Below are 21,892 nucleotides of genomic sequence, written 5' to 3' on the forward strand. Positions count from 1 at the left end.
GCGACCATTAAGTTCAGTTATCGATAATAATTTTCGTTATCAGGGATTGTTTTGATACTTTTTTTTTTGTTCGGCATGCAAACGGTAGGAATGGATATTAGTTGATAAGAATTTTTTTGATAGTTGACATTGAAAAATGTCGAAAAAAAATCGAAATTTTTTGGAATAAAATCCAATTTTTAAGAGCGGTTGTGAGCAACCTGTGTGCTGCGGTGTAGATTGCTGCCCAGGGTGCTGTCCAGTTTACCGTTCAGAGTTTTGCCCCGGGTATGTTGTCAAGGCTGTCACCCAGTGTGTCGTCCAGTGTGTTGCCTAGTGTGTCTTAACAGTGTGACTTCCCAGTGTGTCGTTCAATGTTACCCAGGATGCTGCCCAGTGTGTCGCTCAGTATGACATCAAGAACCCTTAATTGCCATCTTAAAAAGGACCATTGTAGTATCCAAAAAGTCGACTCTTAAGCGTTACTTAACACCTAAATGACCCCCAAAAAATCAAAATATCTTTTTTTTTAATTATTTTTTAAAATATTCAAAAAATTTCATTTTAATCTCTAATAAAATAAAAAAAAAGTTACAGTTCACAATTAAAAAAGCAGCAACAACAACAAAATACCCCCCTTAATATCTATTAAACTTAATTCGACCACTGTATTTGGTTCCTAAATTTGTCAATTAAATGTCAATCACTAAATATACATTTTTGTATATTCTGCTTTATATTTAGCTTGAATTTCTTTCCTTTTAATTTTAAATGCAGCTGTTACAAGACCGGATTCGGGTGTCCATGGCTCGGGTACTAATGTAATTTTTGTTGGTATTTCAAACTTTATAAGATTTGATTTAGCTGCATGTTCCTGTATTTTCTTTAATGCAAGATTTGTAACTTCACGATTCATGCACAGCTGTTCCATTTCACCTGATATACCAAGTGTTGCTGCCAAATCTTTTAATCCAATTTCAGCTGGTGCAATAACAGCAACACAATAAGTCTTTGTTGAGTCACCATAAACACAAATATTTTCAACAAATAAGCATGTCTTAAGTTCCGATTCAACTTTACCAAGTGATATGTATTCACCATGTTGTAGCTTAACTAAATCCTTTTTACGATCTAAAAAAAAAGGAAGAAGGAGGCTTTTAAGGAAATAACTCAATAAACAGGAAGAAGTAAGCCTTACCAATAATTTTGACAGTTCCATCCTCATGAATCTCAGCAATATCACCAGTTCTCATCCATCGAACACCATTCTCAACAAAAAATGTCTCAGCATTTTCAGCTGGTCTCTTAAAATATCCCATTGATACATTATCACCGCCAACAATCACCTCACCTTGTGGATGTGGCTTCTTAGTCACCATATAGTTACCTTCCTCCCAATTAACAATTCTAATGGATGTAATTGTTGTTGGTGGACCGGAACGTCCTAATGAAAAGTCAGCTTGTTCCATAAGTGTTGCAGCTGCTGTTGTTTCTGTTAATCCATAGCCTTGAACTACGTCCAAACAGAGGGAATTTCTGATGAATTCGTGAGTATCTGGAATGGAATTAAAATGTCAAGCTTTAAGATTTAGACTCAAAATGTACAGCTGGATTAACATACCTGGTGATAAAGGAGCACCGCCACTTATCATTGCTCTCAAACGTCCACCCATTAATGCTGCAACCTTCTTAAAGATAATCTTGTCCACAATTGGGGTTCTGTACCCACGTCGTACCCAACGACGTTTATAATTGACACAATAGTCGAACAAAGCCTTCTTCACAGCTGACTCCTTGCTCATTTTATCAGTAATACCTTTACGGACACGATCAAGGATCAATGGGACAGCAGTCATTGCTGTTGGTTCCAATGCACGTGCATCACCCATTGTACCAGCTTTAACTTTAAGACTTGAATCTAGAAGAGTCAATGCTGTTGAGTATCCAATTGGAACACCAAGGCACAGACAGATGGTCTCAGCCAGCAACTCGTACACGTGAGCCAATGGCAAGAGACCAAGGAAGACGTCATTTGGGAAGATTTTGATCTGTATAGGAACAAGAAGGTTTGAATTTTGGAACTAATTTATGTAAATTTGGACCTAAATAATAGAATTTTGGACTTACACCATCCGAAAATGTCTTTAGAGTTGCAATACAGTTGGCATGACTCAACATGACACCTTTTGGAACTCCAGTTGATCCACTTGTGTACATAAGAATTGCAATATCTTCTGGTGTTGGTGAATGTTCATCTGTAAATTAAGGAATAAGTCATTAAATTGTCAATTCCAGTCAGTTCCTTTAAAACTCACCAAATCGATTATTGGCACCAGCTCTAACAACTTCCGTGTACGGCACAACTCTAACATTACCAAAATTAGTCGTATCCGTTGGATGTAGCTGATCCTCAAAATATACAACCGTATGGACATTTGGGATATCCTTTAAAATATTTCTTATTTTTGGCAACAATTCGTGACTTGTTATGACAAATTTAACTTCCGTCTCATTAACACCAAAGGCAATTCCATCCTCACCAAGTGTCGCATAAATTGTACATACTGTGCAGTTCTGCTTATACAAGCCATGACATGCGACCATCCATTCAGCACGTGTTTCGGCAAAAATGACTACTCGGTCTTTTGGATTTACGCCAAGTTCTCTTAATCCTTTGCCGAAGTTCGATGCCTCCATGTTGACTTCATCAAAAGTGCGCCATTTATAGACACCCATTCGGTACTTCTTCAAGGTCTTTCCATCTGGCTGTCTTTCGTCATCTTCGGACAGGATTTGTCTAGTTCCAAGACATTTCTTATTTTTATAGTTTAAGGCTGCAAACTTAAACATTTTCTCAAGTGTGTCGACATTTTGACGCTGAAGGGTTAGATGAAGTTCCAAGTTGGGTCGGACACTCTTGTAAGTGATTGCTGTGCTGGATGAGCTGACTGGTTTTGCCTGTGAAAATTAATTTGTTAATTTTGATAAGTTAATGTGACTGAATTAATGCTATTTGATTGATTGATTGAGGTGTATTGGCTATTTTGGGTAGATTCGGTTAACGACAGTTGACGGATTGTGTATTAAGCTATCAAATGTTAGATTCAAAGTAAGAGATTCGATATTCGGTCGTCTTTGGTCTTTAGTCGTCTTCGGTCTTTAGTCGTCTTTGGTCTCGGTCTTCGGTCGTCTTCGGTCGTCTTCGGTCTTCGGTCTTTAGTCGTCTTCGGTCTTTAGTCGTCTTCGGTCTTTAGTCGTCTTCGGTCTTTAGTTGTCTTCGGTCTTTAGTCGTCTTCGGTCTTCGGTCGTCTTCGGTCTTTAGTCGTCTTCGGTCTTTAGTCGTCTTCGGTCTTTAGTTGTCTTCGGTCGTCTTCGGTCTTCGTTAGTCTTCGGTCTTCGTTCGTCTTCGGTCTTTAGTCGTCTTCGGTCTTCGGTCTTCGGTCGTCTTCGGTCTTTAGTTGTCTTCGGTCTTTAGTCGTCTTCGGTCTTCGGTCTTTAGTCGTCTTCGGTCTTTAGTCGTCTTCGGTCTTTAGTTGTCTTCGGTCTTTAGTTGTCTTCGGTCTTTAGTCGTCTTCGGTTTTTAGTTGTCTTCGGTCTTTAGTTGTCTTCGGTCTTCGGTCGACTTCGGTCTTCGGTCTTCGGTCTCATATTGTCTTCATATTGAAATAAATAGTTACTAAGCTCCAATTTTGTCAATCACCATGTGCTTTTTTAAGATAAATCAATTCTAATCACAAAAGACCTTAACCAGTGCAAAAAAGTCAGTTCACAATTATGAATCACTGATCGTGTATCTTTCTAGATTAATCCAACTAAGTCCAAATAGATAACAAGGTTATCCAGATTATATAGTCTTTGTTCAAACAAAGTTGTGTCTGAAATCTAATCAGAATAAGTCATAAAGATATGTTTTATCAAAAAAAAATATACTGCGGCAATAATCATAAACTTTATATCTGCAGTGGTGGAATGATAAAGTCAATGATTTAGCTTTGATTATTAAGGTTAAGAATTCGAGGAATTTTGGGAGATTTTCTGATTGGGTATGTGGGGTCGTTCACTGATTAGGGAAGATGAAAATTGAATATTTTGAATCCCTAAACCCTTCAGTAAGTGTTCCTTCAGTGTCGGATGGTGTCGGAAGGTGTCGGAAAGTGTCGGACGATTGTCGGAGCATCTCGGAAGGTGTCGGAAGCTGTCGGACAGTGTCAGAAGGTGTCGGACAGTGTCGGAAGGTGTCGGAAGGTGTCGGACGGTAGTCGGACAGTGTCGGAAGGTGTCGGACAGTGTCGGAAGGTGTCGGACGATTGTCGGAGCATGTCGGAAGGTGTCGGATGGTTGTCGGAAGGTGTCGGAAGGTGTCGGAAGGTGTCGGAAGGTGTCGGACGGTTGTCGGAAGGTGTCGGATGGTGTCGGAAGGTGTCGGAAGGTGTCGGAAGGAGTCGGAAGGTGTCGGAAGGTGTCGGACGGTAGTCGGACAGTGTCGGAAGGTGTCGGACAGTGTCGGAAGGTGTCGGAAGGTGTCGGACGGTTGAAGGACGATGTCGGATGGTGTCGGATAGTGTAGGATACTGTCGGAAGGTGTCGGAAGGTGTCGGAAGGTGTCGGAAGGTGTCGGAAGGTGTCGGATAGCGTCGGATGGTGTCGGACGGTTTCGGCAGACATGACATAACCTCCAAACAGTCCCCAAAACTAGTATTTTTACTTCAATTTTTTAATAGATTAAGTCGCTATTTTTAGACTTGATTGACAGAACCCAAAATAGATTAGATTATTTAGAATTATGCGATTAGATTAAAATTGGACCTTAACCCTTGAACATATCCTGTCAAATTGATCGATTTTAAGGTTCATAATTCTAGAGGTCACATTCAAAAATTATGGGAAATTTTCTTATATAATTTTATCAATTTTTATCAAAAAAAAGTTAAAAAAAATCGCGATAAAAATTCTTTTTATTCCTATTTTTAAATTCTATTGACGCACCTACGGGTGGTAAATTTAGATTATAAATATTTGTTGTGTACTAGCGGCCTTAATCATCTGACAGAGAATGCATTTGATAAAAAAAAAATTTGGCACCACGTAACTGATCTATTTAATCAATATTTATTATCTTAATACTTTAAAAATTTTTTTTTTCGATAATATTAGATAAGCTTGTAGTATTTATAGTGAAAAAGAAAGAGTTTTGGTGGAACTATGTTTAGAAAAATTATTTTTGGGCTTTGTTATGGAATTTTATTTGGAATTATGAAGCTGAGAGGCAGGGTGACAGGGTGACAAGGACAAGAGGATGCAGGGTGGAATAGTGGCAGGGTGACAATGTGGCAGGGAGGTTGAGAAACAAGGTGGCAAGGTGGTAGAGTGGCAGGATAACAATGTGGCAGGGTTACATGGTGACAGGATGACAGGGTGACAAGGACTAGATTATGCAGGGTTGCAGGTTGGCAGGGTGACATAGTGGTAGGGTGACAAGTTGACAGGGTTGCAAAGTTACAAGGTCACAAGATGGCAGAGTAACAGGATGACAGGGTGATATGATGACAGGGTGACAGCGTGTGATAATGGCAGGGTGGCAAGGTGACAAGTTGGCAGGTTGGTAGGGAGACAGAAAGGCAGGGAAATGAGAGTATTTGAAGGATTCCCGAAGCCTCAATCTTGACTAAATCTTTGAAAAACCCAGTCCTAATCAATTACCGAGATCATGACCACATCTACAAGAAATTTCCCAAAATCTTGTCCTCGACAAATCTTAAGACACATATCTCGAAGTCTCAACTAGAAATTAAGTAAGGGTTCCAGATGCCGAAGTTCAAATTGAGACTTCCCGGGCAGTCGACAATTCCTTTTTTAACCTTAGAATTGAGTTGCATATTACAGTGCATTCCTCTATTTTGGATGATTCTCAACTCTATTCTGCTTGATTTTCATGTAGACAGCTTGACACAATGTCTAGTTAATAACAAGATTCACTTGCATGCTAGCAAAAGTAGCACAAATTGGTTAATCGATCGAAAATCCGGCATCTGGCAGCTGAGGTGACTTTGGCATGGTCTGGACTGAGGATGGACTTTTGATCGATTTAACGGTTGTGTTATTTGGGTACCATCGATTAACCGGCTAATGCACCAGGTCAATTTGTCTATCATATTCTATTACACCACTGACGGACCACCTCTGTACTTCGACATACCCGTATACACCTGGAAGTTTTCAGAAATACCATAAACCATATGTCGTGTTCGATTCCAGTCGAGACTAATCACCAAGCTCTACCACGATAATAAAACGTTGCCAACCACTCCATTAAATCAAGTTATTAATCACCAAAAGGCTTTTGTGCAATTTTAAGCAATAAATCTCATTTCTTTGCTTCACATTAAGATGGTTTTTCCTTTAGCACAAAAAGTAAGTAAAATTAAGCTTCTATATTAAGCTACAATAAGTAAATAAGTAACACTGCAGATAGCCTATCTACATAACATATCTGAATTAATTCTAGCATCGATAAGACAAATTGTCATATGACTAACCATTTAGCAACATATTAATTTAATTTTTGTGAAAGTTTGTGGGGAAATATGAATTAGGAATTGGACATGCAATAGGAAGGCTTTTGAGGATTGAGGACTGATATCGAGGTGGAGATTGAGAATGAGATTTTGACTAGAGACTAGAGACAAGAGATTGTGACCAAGTCTGCAACAGAATCTCAGCCTTGAGAATCCACATAACTAATAGCCGCAGCTATGCTTCCTTCCAGGGTCAATACTCCCCATTCTATGTAATATGACAACTATGCGGCGATTCGACGACTAAGTTGTGATTCTCGAGAATTTTAATTTTTAACCAACTTAAACCATAACAATCCCAAAAAAGCACAAAATCGATTGATCGATCTAGAATCTGACCCCAGATCAGTGTGACTCTGACTTGATGATCGACCAAACAGTGACTGCTGTCCTGATAATGGATCACACAGTCATTGTTGAACTGATGCCGGATCATAAAGTCACTGCGGATATTATAGTCACCGCTGATCTGTTACCTGATCCAACAGCCACTAACAACCTGATATAGGATCCAAAAGTTACTGTCGACCTGCTGCTGGATTGAACGGCCACTGTCGACCTGTTATCAGATCATGCAGTCACCGCCAAACTGATGCTCAATCTAACAGTCATTGACTACCTAATGTCGTAAAATACAGTCATTTCCGACCTGATGCTGGATCCAACAGTCACTAATGATCTACTGCCGATTCATACAATTACTGTAGATTTTATGCCGGATCCAACAATCACTGTCGATCTAATGTCGGATTCAAGAGCCACTGTCGATATTCTAAAGGATCCAACATTCATTGCTGACCTCCCACTAGATCCAACAGTTACTGTCGACCTAATGCAAGATCAAACAGTGACTGCTGAACTAATGCCGGATCCTTTAGTCACTGCCAACCTAATGTCGGAGCGAACAGTCATTGCTGACCTTTTACCGGATAATACAGTCACTGCTTTCTTAGTAACGGATCATACAGTAATTTTCGACATGAAAATTCTGACAGTCACTGCAGATCTGATGCCGGTTCCAACAATCACAATACTTGTGCTATTCAGGTTCGCAATAATTCCATGACAATCCCAATTTCTATTCCATCAAAATCCAATAGCACCAAACACAACAACAACAATCATATCCATAACTCACTTTAACTTCCTTAATTCTCTGTCTCTGTTTCCATGGCTGTTGTACCAAAAAATAAATTGGCAATGTCAACATTGAGTATAAAAATGAAATCACAGCAATAATGCCAATAACAATCGCCGAACCGATTGACATTGTGACTCGATACTTTATATAACAGTCCAAAAAAAAAAGTAAGCAGAAAGGTCTTAAAAATCACTTCCGATACCCGCAAGAACTTGAAGACAAATGAAGTGAAAGTTGACAAAAAATTCTCGAATGTGCAAAAAAAAAAGGCAGGCAGGCGATAAGGAGGTTCTGTTATCGATATTATTTATACTTTATTGTTTATTTTAGGTGTGAAGCAGGTGGTGAATATTTTGGATAAGGATTGATAAGGTCTATGGTGAGCTTGTGGGGTAAATTTTATTTATATCTTAAATCTTCAAATTTTACTTCCAATTTTACTTCCAAAAAATCCACAAAAAATCTCCAAAATCTCCAACATACATCCACAACCCCTCAATGTAAGGTCCTATTATAGTAATTGAACTGCGGTCCATGATTGTAGACATTACAATGATGATAATCACTTTCACCGAGTTTGACCTTCTTTAAGACATAACTACGAAATGCTTCACATATGCTACCCATCTTCATTGGCATATCAGATGAACCGAATGTGCATGCATGCTGGTATGATTCGCATGTAAGCTCCCAATCAAGCTTATTGCCTTCGAGTGATACGCCGACTGAAAATATTAGAGGAATTAGATAGTTAGTCAATATTATTGATTGGGTGGACTTAAATTTGGGGGTCATTTGGGGTCATTTTGGATCCACTAGATTTTGACGTGGTCCTTGACCAACCCCTACCTCCAACATCCCAACTTACCAATATTACTATCACACTTAACATAGCAAGGAAACTCAAAATCACTCGGCACTGATGCCTTCTTATATTCCCCACAAAACTTTGATGTCTTTGTCTCCGAGCTGGTTATTGGAGCTGCCAATTTAGGCTTCTTTTTATAATCCTTAGCTGTCGGCACCTCACACGCAAAATCATTCTGCTTCATTAGATCAAAATTTGCTAAAATCCTTTTATAGACATAAGCAGCATAGTCATTACACTCAGGTATGTCAAGTTCAGGAAGTGTACATTTTACTGTTTTGAAGGTTTCTAGAAAATAACAAGTTTACATGTTAGTGCTGTGATTAATTAGGAGTTGATGGTCATTTTGGATGTGACAAGGTGGGGGACAGAGAGGGACAGAGAGGGACAGAGAGGGACAGAGAGGGACAGAGAGGGACAGAGAGGGACAGAGAGGGACAGAGAGTGACAGAGAGGGACAGAGAGGGACAGAGAGCAAAGAGGGACAGAGGGACAGAGAGGGACAGAGAGGGTCAAAGAGGGACAGAGGGGGACAGAGAGGGACAGAGAGGGACAGAGAGGGACAGAGAGGGACAGAGAGGGACAGAGAGAGGGTCAAAGAGAGATAGGGACAGAGAGGGACAAAGAGAGAGGGACAGAGAGGGACAGAGAGGACAGAGAGGGACAGAGAGGGACAGAGAGGGACAGAGAGGGACAGAGAGGGACAGAGAGGGACAGAGAGGGACAGAGAGGGACAGAGAGGGACAGAGAGGGACAGAGAGGGACAGAGAGGGACAGAGAGGGACAGAGAGAGCAGACATGCCCCATTGAGCATGCCTAAACATTGCAACTCTCAACCGGCACTTAATTCACAATTTCAATGACTTTTTTCTCTCTCATTCCTCAATCTCACACGCGCGCAATTACGAAACGTGCCTCACTGCCTTAAACTGCAACATCAAGTCTATTGCACAATCATCAACATGTCAATATTATTGAATATCTTACCGCATTTAACGTTGCAGAATGACTTCTTTGGCTTTGGTTCTGATAATTGTGTTTTGTATGCATCGCAGACACTGAGTTTTGGTGGATCGGACACAAATGATGATGCCTCGTCTGTTGGACCTTCGTTGTGATAATGGGGACTGAATGCGAACTCCTTGACACGTTCGCCGCCGATTGTGGATGCTGAAAAGAGAGGGTTTGGGGTTATTGATGGGTATTTAGGGGGTTTTGGGCAATTTTGGGCAATTTTTGAGGATTTTGACATTTTTTGGGCAATTTTTGGACGCAAAAATTCAAAATTCTTGGAAAATTCCCAAAAAATCACCCAAAATCCCCCAAATTCTCACCTGCACATCCAACAGCCAGCACCCCAACCACCAAAATCATCAATTTATTCATTTTAATTCCAAATTATATCCACAAAATCCACAATCTCCGTCTGATTTTTATGCTTGACACTTTACAACTGAGCAGCAGCTCAAAAATGTTTATTTATTTTAAATAGATTCAAATCATGTCCAAAATGAGAGCTATAAACACGTTTTTTTGTTGCTTCTCTTTTATTCAGCACGCGTTTGTGTGGCTTATGAGGCTCTCAATTATGGAGATATAAGCTCAGATAAACAGTCATGACGTCATCATCAATCCGCTCAATTTAATGATGCTTAATTTAGGTAGATTTGATGAGGTTGTGAGAAGATGTGATTGTTGTTGTTGGAACTGATTGACAATTTAAGAATATTTTTTTTGCATTAATTTTATTTAATTTTATTTCGTCACAGATGAATCGAGGCTGTTTGTTGTTTATGGCTATGTTATTGTAGGATATTCACTGACTCATATGGATTGACAAGTCAGTTCAGGTCAGTTGCCTTAATAGACATTGAACATACATCCCTATGTAAGCGTGCTCATGAGTATATCCAGTCAATTTAATTCGACATGCTTGATTTTGTGAGAATTGCTCATGAGAATGATCCTTGGGTGTTCGGGTTACAGATCGGTATTTATCATCTAATCAGACAGCTCAATCCTTCAAGACAGTTCGGGATATTAAGGATCTCTAGATGTCAAATTTACAACATATCGCCTAATACAGGAATTCTTCAATTTTGTACCTGTATCTCTTGTCAAGTTTCCACAAAGTCTTGTTGCAATAGCTTACTGTTTAACTAATTGGGGCGTCACTTGGCCTTCTGTATACATGACATGGTCACCAAGAATGATTAGGGAGCTAAAATCCAATGTACATCAGGTCGACGATTGGATGATGTTAAGCAAGATTCATCCTTGACACAAATGTGCTAGGAAGCCATACTTACACTTGTAGCTGATTGTCAATGACTTATGCCTTGTCTAGGAATGTCGAAAAGGAATTTAGAGACCAGAGTTGGCAGGTTAAGCCTTCAAACTTCAATAAAAGAGCCATTGTTGTAGTCCAGACTCTCAAGGTCATCCTAATTCTGCTTGGAACTGCCATTAGATGATCATATTGCTGTTCTTAATGACACATTTTTGACGTTGTGTGCCATCCATGCATAATTAATAAAATAATAAAATCAAATATCAAGTTGCTTCCTCAGAAATACTCATCATAGAATGACCAGTCACAGATTTACTGCGAATAAAATAAAATTATCTCGGCATGACTCATCGTGTAACAATAGCCTGTCTCAATTATTGTAATTTAGTTGTTTACACTTCGTCACATTTATGATTTATTCCTCAAATTTCATCATGCTTATTGTCATTATTTATTCATCCTTTGATTTGCTGAATCTCGCGTTAATTTATGAAAATTTCTTGGAATTTCCTCAATTATTCCTAGAATTTCGTTCAATCCGTTGATTTTGTTCGGAAGTGATTCACATGATTTTTTAAAAGAAAATTCCTGGAACTAAGCTATGAATTTAGATTATATTTTTTTATGAGACAATTAGATGATTTTGATATTTTAGTTGGAGATTCCAACTGTTTTATAAACTGATAAGACTAGTTTGTTAATATTTACGTGCTGATGCTTTTTATCTACAAATAGCAAATAGTTGAACCTCTGTAAGGTAATAAAAGACAGTGTCTCTGAGTGCCTGTGGTTCAGCAGGGTTATGCGATGTTGTGTGACACAAAAATTTTGTGTCTTTGTGTCTTTTTGGTTTTATGTCTCTGTGTCTCTGTTTCTCTGTGTCTTGGTGTCTTGATGTCTCGGTGTCTTTGTGTCTTTGTGTCTTTGTGGTTTGGTGTCTTTGTGTCTTTTTGTTTCTGTATCTTGGTGTCTTGTTGTCTCTGTGTCTTTATGTCTCTGTGTCACTGGATATTTGTGTCTCTGTGTCTTGGTGTCTTTTCCTTTACAACTCTCGTGTCTCTGTGTACACCTCTGTGAAATTCTAATTAAATTTAACCCTTAATTTATCTCAATTCAAGTTCAAATATTTGTCAAGTCCTTCACATCAAAGCCGGCACGCCTCAATTTGCAGAAATCTTTTGTTTCTTATCTTGCCATGCTCTGTTCCCTTGTGAATGAATGAAAATAATGTCATCGACTTTATACGACTAAATAAATATAATAAAAATTTCGTAGGTTTTTTATCACAAATTAAACAAAATTAATTTTGTTAATGATTATTTGATGAACTTGAAAATTGTGTCCCAGATATTTAATATTAAAATAGATTGTATAGTTTAAATAGCTGCAGTTGATTTTTGGGAGTCAGACAGTTTAGAATTTTGGAGAAGTTGAAGATTTTTGGGTGGAAAATTAAATTAAATTTTTTGGAAAATTTGACAAAAAAGTGACAAAATTGACATGAAAATGTGAGTAAAAATTGAGGGGAATTGAGAAAAATTGAGCAAGCTTGCATGACACTGTGGCACTGCGACACTGTGACACTGGCACACAGAGATACTGACACACTGACACAGTGTGACACTGAGACACTGAGACACTGAGACAATGAGACACTGTGACACTGTGACATTGAGACACTAAGACACTGAGACACAGAGACACTGTGACATAAAATCACAGAGACACTGTGTTACTGTGACACCGAGACACTGAGACACTGTGACACAAAGACACAGAGACACTGTGACACTGTGACACTGAGACACTGAGACACTAAGACACTGAGACACTGCGACACTGCGACACTGAGACACTGAGACACAGAGACACTGTGACATAAAACACTGAGACACAAGAGACTGTGACAAGAGACACTGAGACACTGTGACACAAAGACACAGAGACACTGTGACACTGTGACACTGAGACACTGTGACACTGCGACACTGAGACACTGTGACACTGTGACACTGAGACACTAAGACACTGAGACACTGCGACACTGAGATACTGAGACACTGTGACATTGCGACACTGAGACATTGAGACACTGTGACACTGAGACACTGAGACAATGAGACATTACAGTACATAAAAGCAGTCGTTATACCTGTATTAACATCCAAATCTTCTTTCCACCCCACAGCCTACTATTCTCATCATTCCTGCTATTCTTCATAGCAACAATCCCTTCCGCATCATCCGAAGACATAGCATGTGAATGCACAATCTCAAATGTTGCATTTCTGTACTTTAAGTTTGTAAAGACATGCTCAGTCAAGTCTAAATTCACGGTCATAAGTTCAAACACAACAATCACGTCATTAAATGGCAAAAATTCCACAGCGGAACCGAACAAGGATGTCAGCTTCTTCTATGTTTTTGGTAAAACTATGCAGTACATCCCAAAAGGATTAGATCAGCTTGTTGCCAACCTGACCGGCATGAAGTTTGAATTGACAAAGTTAAAGCACGTGACGAAGGAAAATTTGGCGCCATTTCCACAGCTGTTGATGTTTGCCAGTGTCAGCAATCAAGTCCAATTTATTGAAAAGGATTTGTTCATCAATAATCCAAACCTTAAGTTTGTCAGCTTCCGTTCCAACAAGATCACGTACATTGATCCAGCAGTTTTTGACGTCATTCAACCAAATTTAGCACAGCTGTTTATTGATGGAACTGCTATTGCATGTGGACTTACACAAGCTTTAAGTACAAGTGCAGTTGGAAAGGTTATTGATAAATTGAAGGAATCAGCATGTGCTGATATTGACAATGCACCGCCGTTGTATACTTACTGGTTGGAAAAACAAGGAGGAACTGAGAATGAAGGTAAGATGAAAGTGCTTGCCCTGTTACACGTGGAAGTTAGGATCATGAATTAGCATGAATAGCACACGTTGGGTAATTGATTCAAGGTCCGCCAGCAGGCTGAAGTGACTCTGACATGATTAAGGATTCTAATGGAATTCAGCATCAAGTCAGAGTCCCGCCAGCCTGGTGCCGGACCTTGGATCGATTAACCGACTTTGACTGTTCATTTAGACCAGTTGAGAGCAGCCTTTGACCACCTTAGTGGATATCCTCGACCTAAACAGCTCACAACATACTATTCATAGTATTTCCGAAAACTTCCAGGTGTAAATGGGTGTGTCGCATCACACAGATTACCCACCACTAATTTAAACTTATTTTAATGAATTCCCAATCAATAGATTCAGATTGTGAAGCTGAAATAGCAAAGAAACAGGATGAATGTGATGCAACAATTCAAGATTTACAAAATACACATGAAGAGATGTTGGCTTGTTTTTTGGATCCCAATCCTGATCCATCATGTCCAACTAGGGATCAAATGCGCAGTTTAATGCAGAAGTAATGAAGATTTTTGTATTAATTTTTTGGAATTTTAAAAAGGAATTGATTTAATAAAATTATGATGTAAAATATAGAGTAGATTTTATTGATCATTTTACTAATTTGATGTATTTTGTGGCCTCTAACGGACTTTTTGAAGTCCAAACGTCCAAATAAAGAAGAATCCAAGAAGAATCCTGACCCCAATGAGACTTTTTGAATTCCAGACTATTCCATGACCAATAAGTAAATATAGAATCTACACTTCTTGTCAATAAGGGTTCCCTATGCCAAGATCGAGCCCTTTTGATACTCAAAAATTTAAGTGTGCTACTCTTTGTCAAGCTCTTGCATCGGGTGCTCTGTACTGACAAGAAGTGTAGACTAAGTGTACATTAACGGACTCTTTTGAGTCCAAAAGCCCGTCCGAAAAACCAAAACCATTAAAGTCAGTTGGGGTCTCATGGCTTTTGGAATCTAAGTCCAAATTTCGAGACTTTTGGAAACCAGACTTGCCAGTTGAGCTATCAACACTAATAGAATCAATTACTGAGTGGATTCATTAAAGGCTTCATACCAAATAAAGTCTTGAAATCTTACAAATTAAATCAGCACATAATTTCAAATTTGTTGATCAAAATACCTCAAAATATTGCCATGTTTTCTTCAATCCAAAATTATCAAATAAACAACTTTGTAACCTTGATGATCAAGAAGAATATGTATACCGTAACAACTGTACTAAATCACCAAGATAAACTCTTTTAAGGCACTAAAAAAGCTCAAAATTTATGACATTAAAGCAAAATAAATTTGCCAAAAATTAGATTAGATTTTGATAAGAAATTTTTCGTGAATTTACTCAACATTAGGAACGGAATCTGGAACATTAGTGCTATTTTATTAGATTGTTCAGAAGAGATAGGCAGGCATTAGAGATTAGTCGTCTAATTTGGTACAGAAATTGAAAATTAATTGTGAAAAAGTTAAAATTTAGTTGAAATTTGATGCAAAAAGTGAGAAAAAATTGAAATTTAATTAAAAATGAACAAAAATTTTGAATTTTAACTGAAAAAATTGTAAAAAAATCTGAAAATTTGAGATAAAAATTAGAAAAAATTGAGATTTAGTCAAAAAATTCAAAAAATCTGAAATATTGGAAAAAGTTGGAAAAAATTGAATTTTTAACAAAAAATTGTAAAAAAATTGAAAATTCAAAAAAATTGAAATTTGAACTTTAAACTTAAAAAATTGGAAAATATTAAAATCTGAATTAAAAATTAACAAGACCTTGAAAAATTGTGAAAAAAGCAAAAAAAAAATTCCTACAAAATTTACCAAAAAACTCGAATTTCATCCGAAATTTGCCATAAAAGTGTAAAAAACCTAAAATTCTCAAATTCAACTCCTCACCCCACCTAACTCCCCACCAAAAAATGTCAGACCTAATCCTTACCCTCATCTGCACAATATTCCAAGTCTGTTTATCCACCGACCCCGCAACCATATCATGTGAATACAAAACAGTCCCACCAGGATTCATTTACATCACCGGACAGCAATACGAGTGCATTTTACAGTCTGACTATCCATACGTCAATAATCAAATAGTTTCAGTCAATGGAACTCATATCGATGGCAATTCCGACACAAATGTGACTATGCTGACGATTAACGACAAAAAAATAACGGAAATTCCAAATTTAAATTCACATTTTTCAAATTTAAAGTACATAAATGTCCAAAAAAGCAGTTTAAAGGCATTAAGCAGGCAAAATCTAGCAAATTTCAAAGATTCTTTAGAGCATTTAGTCATCAGAAATTCAGGCATTGAAATCATCCAGGAAGACCTATTTGTGGACCTGACCAAGCTTGTCACAATTGACTTAAGGAACAACTCAATATTTTACATCAGTTCCGTCCAATTCACAAATTTGCCAAATTTAAGGAACTTCCTGCTTGAAAGCAACAACTGCATAAATCCACAAACTCAACAAGACATCAAGAACTCAATGCTTCCTTCCGATACCACATCCATGACTGCCTACATCCAGTCCATCAAAGACTCCACGTGTGGCTTAATAAATCCTGAATTTTTGGTCAATTTGTACCTTAATTCCAAGCTTCTCATCGACATCGATGCCTACAAAGCTGAACAAATTGTCAACACAATTTTGGATGTGCTGACACAAAGGAACGACGACTTTGATGCTTTGCAGGATCAACTTAACGTCACTGCCAACAACTTGACAGCATTGACTCAAAAATATCAAAATTCAATAGCTGAAAATGAGGAACTTCATGTCCAAATCCAGCAACTTAAAGTCAAAGTCACTGACCTTGAATCTATGGCTGAACAGTGCCTTGATGTCAATGGAACTTGTCGATTTACAGACGATGAAACTTATGGATATTCATGCATTGCTCATGGCATCAATGTCACTAAGTCTGGGGATGTTATTGACTGGTCAGGTGAACATGATTCAGCATCAGCTGATGAGGATGTTAAGGCATTGATAATTCGGTACCTAAATGTGCAGTTTGTACCTAAAAAAATCGCAGCTGCATTTTCTAACCTCAAAATTTTAACAATTCAAAATTGTGGACTTAAAAGGCTGTCAAAGGATGATTTTGATGACCTTGAGGAACTGCTGGAACTAAGAATTGCTGGAAATGAGATAACATCCATTGAAGCTGGTTCCTTTGATGGTCTTACAGCACTTAAAGTCCTGGATTTGTCAAATAATAAAATTAAAGTACTTCCATCAAAAATATTCGCAATGTTAAATGCCTTGACTTACCTCAATTTAAGCAACAACTCCTTAACAGCACTTAAGTCCAATTTCCTGCCGTCGACTAACTTTATTGACAGTTTTATTGGAACTAATAATCAATTTACAAATATTGAAAGTACTTTTGTGTGGAGACTTAGAAGTGCAAGTTTGATTGACTTTACAGGAAGTAGCTGTGACTTGAAGTTCGATAAGGATGCTGGAGATCAGTTTTTGGCTTTTTATAATGTTTTATTGAGAAATTGTTAGATTTTTTTTATGATTAAAAATGAAATAAAAGTAAAATTTGTTGTAATAGCTGTATTGACGGCAGTTCCAACATAAAATTGTTACCGTACCCTGCCCTGAATCCAGAATACGCCCCTGGTTGTATTATTACATCACTTTTCTCTTTATTATTCACTGAATTATTCATTGAGACTCTCCACTGCTAGATATACAAGGATTTAGTATCAAGATGACTTTCTTGACAAATACTTGCGCACACGAATTTGAGTTGGGTACATAGCAGGGTTCATCAGGTTTTATGACGTAAGAATGTCTTTGCAATGAAGTAAAGCTTGCAAGGAGTTCACATATCGCATCTCAAGGGCACATTAAATCCAAATGACTAAAAATCCAGCCTCAGACCAGCATCACTCTGAATTCAGTCCAGATTCGATGAAATCCAGCTTCAATCTAGAGTCAAGTCGTCCTGGATTTGGACTTTAAGCAATTTATACGCCGTGAGCATTCCGGGACTATAAATTGTAGGTTAGAAATGATGTGGTACAGTAGATTGTTAATCGCTATGCCTCCAACTCATAATGTTAGGCATTATGAATTCGTCGGGATTTGAGACTTCGTAAAGCTATTTTCAAAATATTTACTCATTTTTTCAGTTCGGCCTTCACAATCAGCAAGTTAAATTACACGCGAAAGTAAGGAACGTGCAATTTTTCATATCATTTATCTCAGTGTTTATTATATTTTAATTTATAGCATCCACAAGATGAAGATCTGTTATTATGCAACAATATAATACAATATTTCCAGAATATTTCACTAAAATGGATTATTCACATTTCATGACGTACTTATTCCTCGTAAATGTACAGAATGAGTAAGTAGCTAGAATATAACTGTAAATTGTAGGTCTAAAGGGTGAGGAAATACACTCCGTAGAAAGAATGTCAGTGAAATTGTCAATATTGGAACAGAAACACCAATCCATGGTTGAAATCCGCAAGTAAAACAGCAGTCAGGAACTTCAACAGCTATTTGACGTTGAACATTGATGAAAAAATGTCAAAGCTTAATGTGCGGACATAGAGTTTGTACTAATTAGGTGACAAAGCAAGCAACAGAATCAAATGTAGTAATCTTAGCTCCACATAGCAGCAAAATAGCTCACTTATTCACTTTCTTGCCTAAAAGGACGTCCATTGCCATGCAGAGAGAATGTCTAAATCCCTCGAGAACTTCTGCAGGTTGGGATTGTTAAGGAATTAAGCCAATCCAGGAAGTCTTTGTAAATAATTCAAAATCAAGGACAATCTCCTTTAGTGAATTCAACCATTTGTCTTATCAAGAAGCTTTAACTTCCCAAAATTAGGCTACTGCTCCAATCGTATCAAAAATAGCACTTTATGTACTTTAACATCAAGAAGCATTTGTGTACCAAAATAACAATGTCACTGCAATAAAAAGATTGCAAAATTATAAAATCAGGTTTAGTATTAAGCTTGCCTTCCTTAAAGGAACAAGTCATGGCTAAATTTCATATTCTGTTCCTTTTGTGCTGTATGTCCAAATTGTGCTGCACAGGATTCATACTAGAATGTGTCTATAGAGACGCGATCCTGCCATACGGAACTGTTCCTCAATATTATTGCAATATGCAGAACAATTTTCCATACATTGACGACACAGCAGTCACAAGTGCATCAACAAATCACAGTGCAGGCAAGGCTGCTGCTGATGTTACAGCCTTAACAATCAACAATAAGCAAATCTATCAAATTCCAACTTTAAGTGACATTTTTGTGAATTTAAATTACATTTATATCAAAAATACGCCATTAAGGCACTTAAAAAGGAAGCACATTGATGGATATAACTCAACATTAAAGCATTTTGTCGTAACTGACTCATACATTCAAATAATTGACGGCAGTTTGTTTTATGGATTTACAAAGTTGGAAACAATTGATGTCCAAAATAACAGAATATTCTACATCCATGCCAATGCCTTTAAGGCACTGGACCTGAAAATTTTAAAAATCAGTCAAAATTTATGCACAAATCCAGGTTCAGGAGATGTTGGTAATTATCCTGACTCAGCATCAAGTCAATTGACACTTGATCAATACATCACTAAGATCGCAGCATCTACATGCTCACCACCAGCTGATATGGACATGCTGCTGTCAAATTATCAGGATTTAAATGACGTGCTGTACTTTGAGGTTGAGAAGAAGATTCTTGAGTATGAGGACTTATTGGAACTTAAGGATCAAGAATCTACAGCATGTAAGGCTTCCTTAGACAGTAAGGAACAAGCTATCAAAGATTCAGCACTTCTCCTGCAGCAGCAAAAGGACGAGAACCTGAAATTGACCAAAAAAGTCGCAGATTTAACAAAAAATTCAGAATCCCTAAAAATTGACCTTCAAAATGCCCAGCAGGAAGCTACCGTCCTCAAAAGTCAAATTAAGTATCTCGAGTCACTTGGTGAGCAGTGCCTGGACGTCAATGGAACTTGTAGATTCACAAGAGATGATGTTGATGGCTATAGCTGCATAGCACACAATATATCAATAAATTCACCAAAAATGGAAGTAAATTGGACTGGTGAGCACATACCAAGCAGTATGCAGGATAAGAATGTTGTGACTTTGAAGATTCAAGGCTTAAATGTCCAATTTGTGCCTGTAAATATTCATGTGCAGTTCTATCGTCTCCAAAAGCTGATTATTGACAAATGTGGACTTAAAAAGTTGTCAAATTTGGACTTTTTGAAGCTGTTCTTCCTTAAGTCCATCGAAATCACTTCCAATAACATCACATCCATAGATCCTGACACTTTTGAGGATGTCACATTGCTGGAAATTTTGGATCTGTCCAACAACAAAATTCAGTCATTTCCATCAAAAATATTCAATAATTTAGAATATTTAAATACGTTAAAATTTGCTGACATCCTTAAAGCCTGACTTGCTGTCGTCGTCAAATTCAATTCGAGTTTTTAGTGCAGTTGATAATAATTTAGTCAAAATTGACAGTTCATTTGTATGGAAATTGAGAAATGCTAATTTTATTGATTTTAAAGGAAATGGATGTAATGTGACATTTGATGCAAGTTTAGGTCAAAGCTATATTGCTTTTTATAGTAAAATTATTGTGTCTTGTTAAGTAATTCTCTAGGATTCGTCCAAAAATTGCAGGCTTCAAGGCTATAAGCTCGAAGTCGACTCGGATTTTGTATGGATTTGAGTCAAGTTAAGTCCACTTTGAGCTCTGATGCAGACTGAAAACCAGGTCCTGAAGCATTGGATGGACTATGACCCTAAAAGACAAAAAGCATGCTTTTGTGGTACAGAAATATCGCCACGGTACCTAAAAGTGATATTTTGGTCTGTAAGGGTAAAGCACAGTCCAAAATTGCAGACCTAAGCATCTAAACTGCAAGAAAATGGAGGCTTGTTGTTCTTGGCCGAATCCTATTTGAATACTGTATGTCTCTTAGCATCTAACTGTACTGAACACTAAATTGACTTTAAAGTCTGACTTGTATCCTGATTCATTTTCCACTTCCTACCTTAATACTTAAAAGATGATGAAAAAATTAATTAAAATAAATAAAATTAACAATTTAAAATTGATTTAATTTTTAATAAGATTAACATACTTAGCAGTTGCTTTCTTTCAGTCCTGGAAGTCAAAATGTCTTGAATTTGAACTTATGCAATGTTTGAAGGGCTGAACCTCATTAGGTGGATGCAGTTCAGTACTTCGTTTGATAGCCTATTGTACCAAACACATTAGAACCATACCAAGAACGCAAACGACGTAAGAAAGACGGAAATCCAGCTTCAGTTCAAATTGACTCTAGCTTCATGCCTAATACGATTAAATCCGGCAAATCAGACCAGATTCAAGTCGAGTTGGAGTCAAATTTTCAGTCATTTCTGCATAGAGTGCTTTTCTGGATAGCTTATAGTGGGATTTGAATATTGTCTAGGGCGGTCATCTGCTGTATTTTTGTCGGAACGCTGCTGTAGTTTTCTATCTTGCTGCTGTGTCCCAACAAAGCCTTAAATGTCCCGATATTTTGCAAAAATCGTCTTAACACCCTAATCTTGTCTCAAGCTTGACAGATTGAAAGGACACGAGGACGTCATTCAACCTGATGTATCCTCCGATTTACCTAGTTCCGATTCTGGTGCTCAATATTCCTATCCTTATGATTATACCTAGAAATGGTGATCTTGACTTCAATATTGCACTCAACGAATTAAAAATTGACGAATTGAGCTTCTTGTAACTAGAACTGCTGACCTGGTGTATATTGAGATATGTAGACACTTTGGAAAAGACATCATTGGCATCATCATGGACATACACAATCTATATTGACTTTAGGATGGTCCAACAGATCATCAATTCCAGTTCCGATTTGTTCTTACCAAAAATACAAAAATAAAGCCATAAATTATTCCAAAATTAGCCCAAATTGCTGCTTTATAAATTAGAAATGTCACCAAATTATCTAATTTGACAAACATCTCCATCCAGTATCTCATTTGACATGCATCATAGTCAAATTCTGTAGCTTAATCTTATCTTAATGATAAAAAAATAACAAAC

At 37.6% G+C, this 21,892-nt stretch overlaps 5 protein-coding genes across 5 annotated transcripts; 3 read left to right on the forward strand and 2 right to left on the reverse strand.

Moving 5' to 3' along the window:
* Positions 1–520: 520 nt before the first annotated feature.
* Positions 521–7,918, reverse strand: LOC139090393 (fatty acid CoA ligase Acsl3-like). The gene is made up of 6 exons (XM_070640174.1): positions 7,693–7,918; positions 2,295–2,937; positions 2,107–2,234; positions 1,601–2,027; positions 1,178–1,534; positions 521–1,110 (listed from the first exon to the last, which is right to left on the reverse strand). The coding sequence occupies exons 1-6, from the start codon at positions 7,822–7,824 to the stop codon at positions 686–688; spliced, it is 2,112 nt and encodes a 703-aa protein (XP_070496275.1). The 5' UTR covers positions 7,825–7,918; the 3' UTR covers positions 521–685.
* A 66-nt stretch (positions 7,919–7,984) lies between these two features.
* On the reverse strand, positions 7,985–10,050 carry LOC139090838 (uncharacterized). The gene is made up of 4 exons (XM_070640681.1): positions 9,898–10,050; positions 9,551–9,733; positions 8,564–8,851; positions 7,985–8,420 (listed from the first exon to the last, which is right to left on the reverse strand). The coding sequence occupies exons 1-4, from the start codon at positions 9,947–9,949 to the stop codon at positions 8,191–8,193; spliced, it is 753 nt and encodes a 250-aa protein (XP_070496782.1). The 5' UTR covers positions 9,950–10,050; the 3' UTR covers positions 7,985–8,190.
* Positions 10,051–12,251: 2,201 nt separating this feature from the next.
* Positions 12,252–14,346, forward strand: LOC139090776 (uncharacterized). Its single transcript, XM_070640601.1, has 3 exons — positions 12,252–12,361; positions 13,042–13,727; positions 14,111–14,346. Exons 1-3 carry the CDS (start codon positions 12,354–12,356, stop codon positions 14,272–14,274), a joined length of 858 nt encoding a protein of 285 aa, XP_070496702.1. The 5' UTR covers positions 12,252–12,353; the 3' UTR covers positions 14,275–14,346.
* A 1,140-nt stretch (positions 14,347–15,486) lies between these two features.
* Positions 15,487–17,339, forward strand: LOC139090550 (leucine-rich repeat-containing protein egg-6-like). The gene has a single exon (XM_070640293.1). It carries the CDS (start codon positions 15,689–15,691, stop codon positions 17,291–17,293), a length of 1,605 nt encoding a protein of 534 aa, XP_070496394.1. The 5' UTR covers positions 15,487–15,688; the 3' UTR covers positions 17,294–17,339.
* A 1,582-nt stretch (positions 17,340–18,921) lies between these two features.
* LOC139089838 (leucine-rich repeat-containing G-protein coupled receptor 4-like) lies at positions 18,922–20,238 on the forward strand. Its single transcript, XM_070639468.1, has one exon. The coding sequence runs from the start codon at positions 18,922–18,924 to the stop codon at positions 20,236–20,238; it is 1,317 nt and encodes a 438-aa protein (XP_070495569.1).
* Positions 20,239–21,892: the final 1,654 nt, after the last annotated feature.

Source organism: Chironomus tepperi, unplaced genomic scaffold (assembly GCF_022539635.2).
Source record: "Chironomus tepperi strain 1889 unplaced genomic scaffold, CSIRO-AGI_Ctep_v1 contig_13, whole genome shotgun sequence".
In the NCBI taxonomy this organism is placed as follows: Eukaryota; Metazoa; Arthropoda; class Insecta; order Diptera; family Chironomidae; genus Chironomus; species Chironomus tepperi.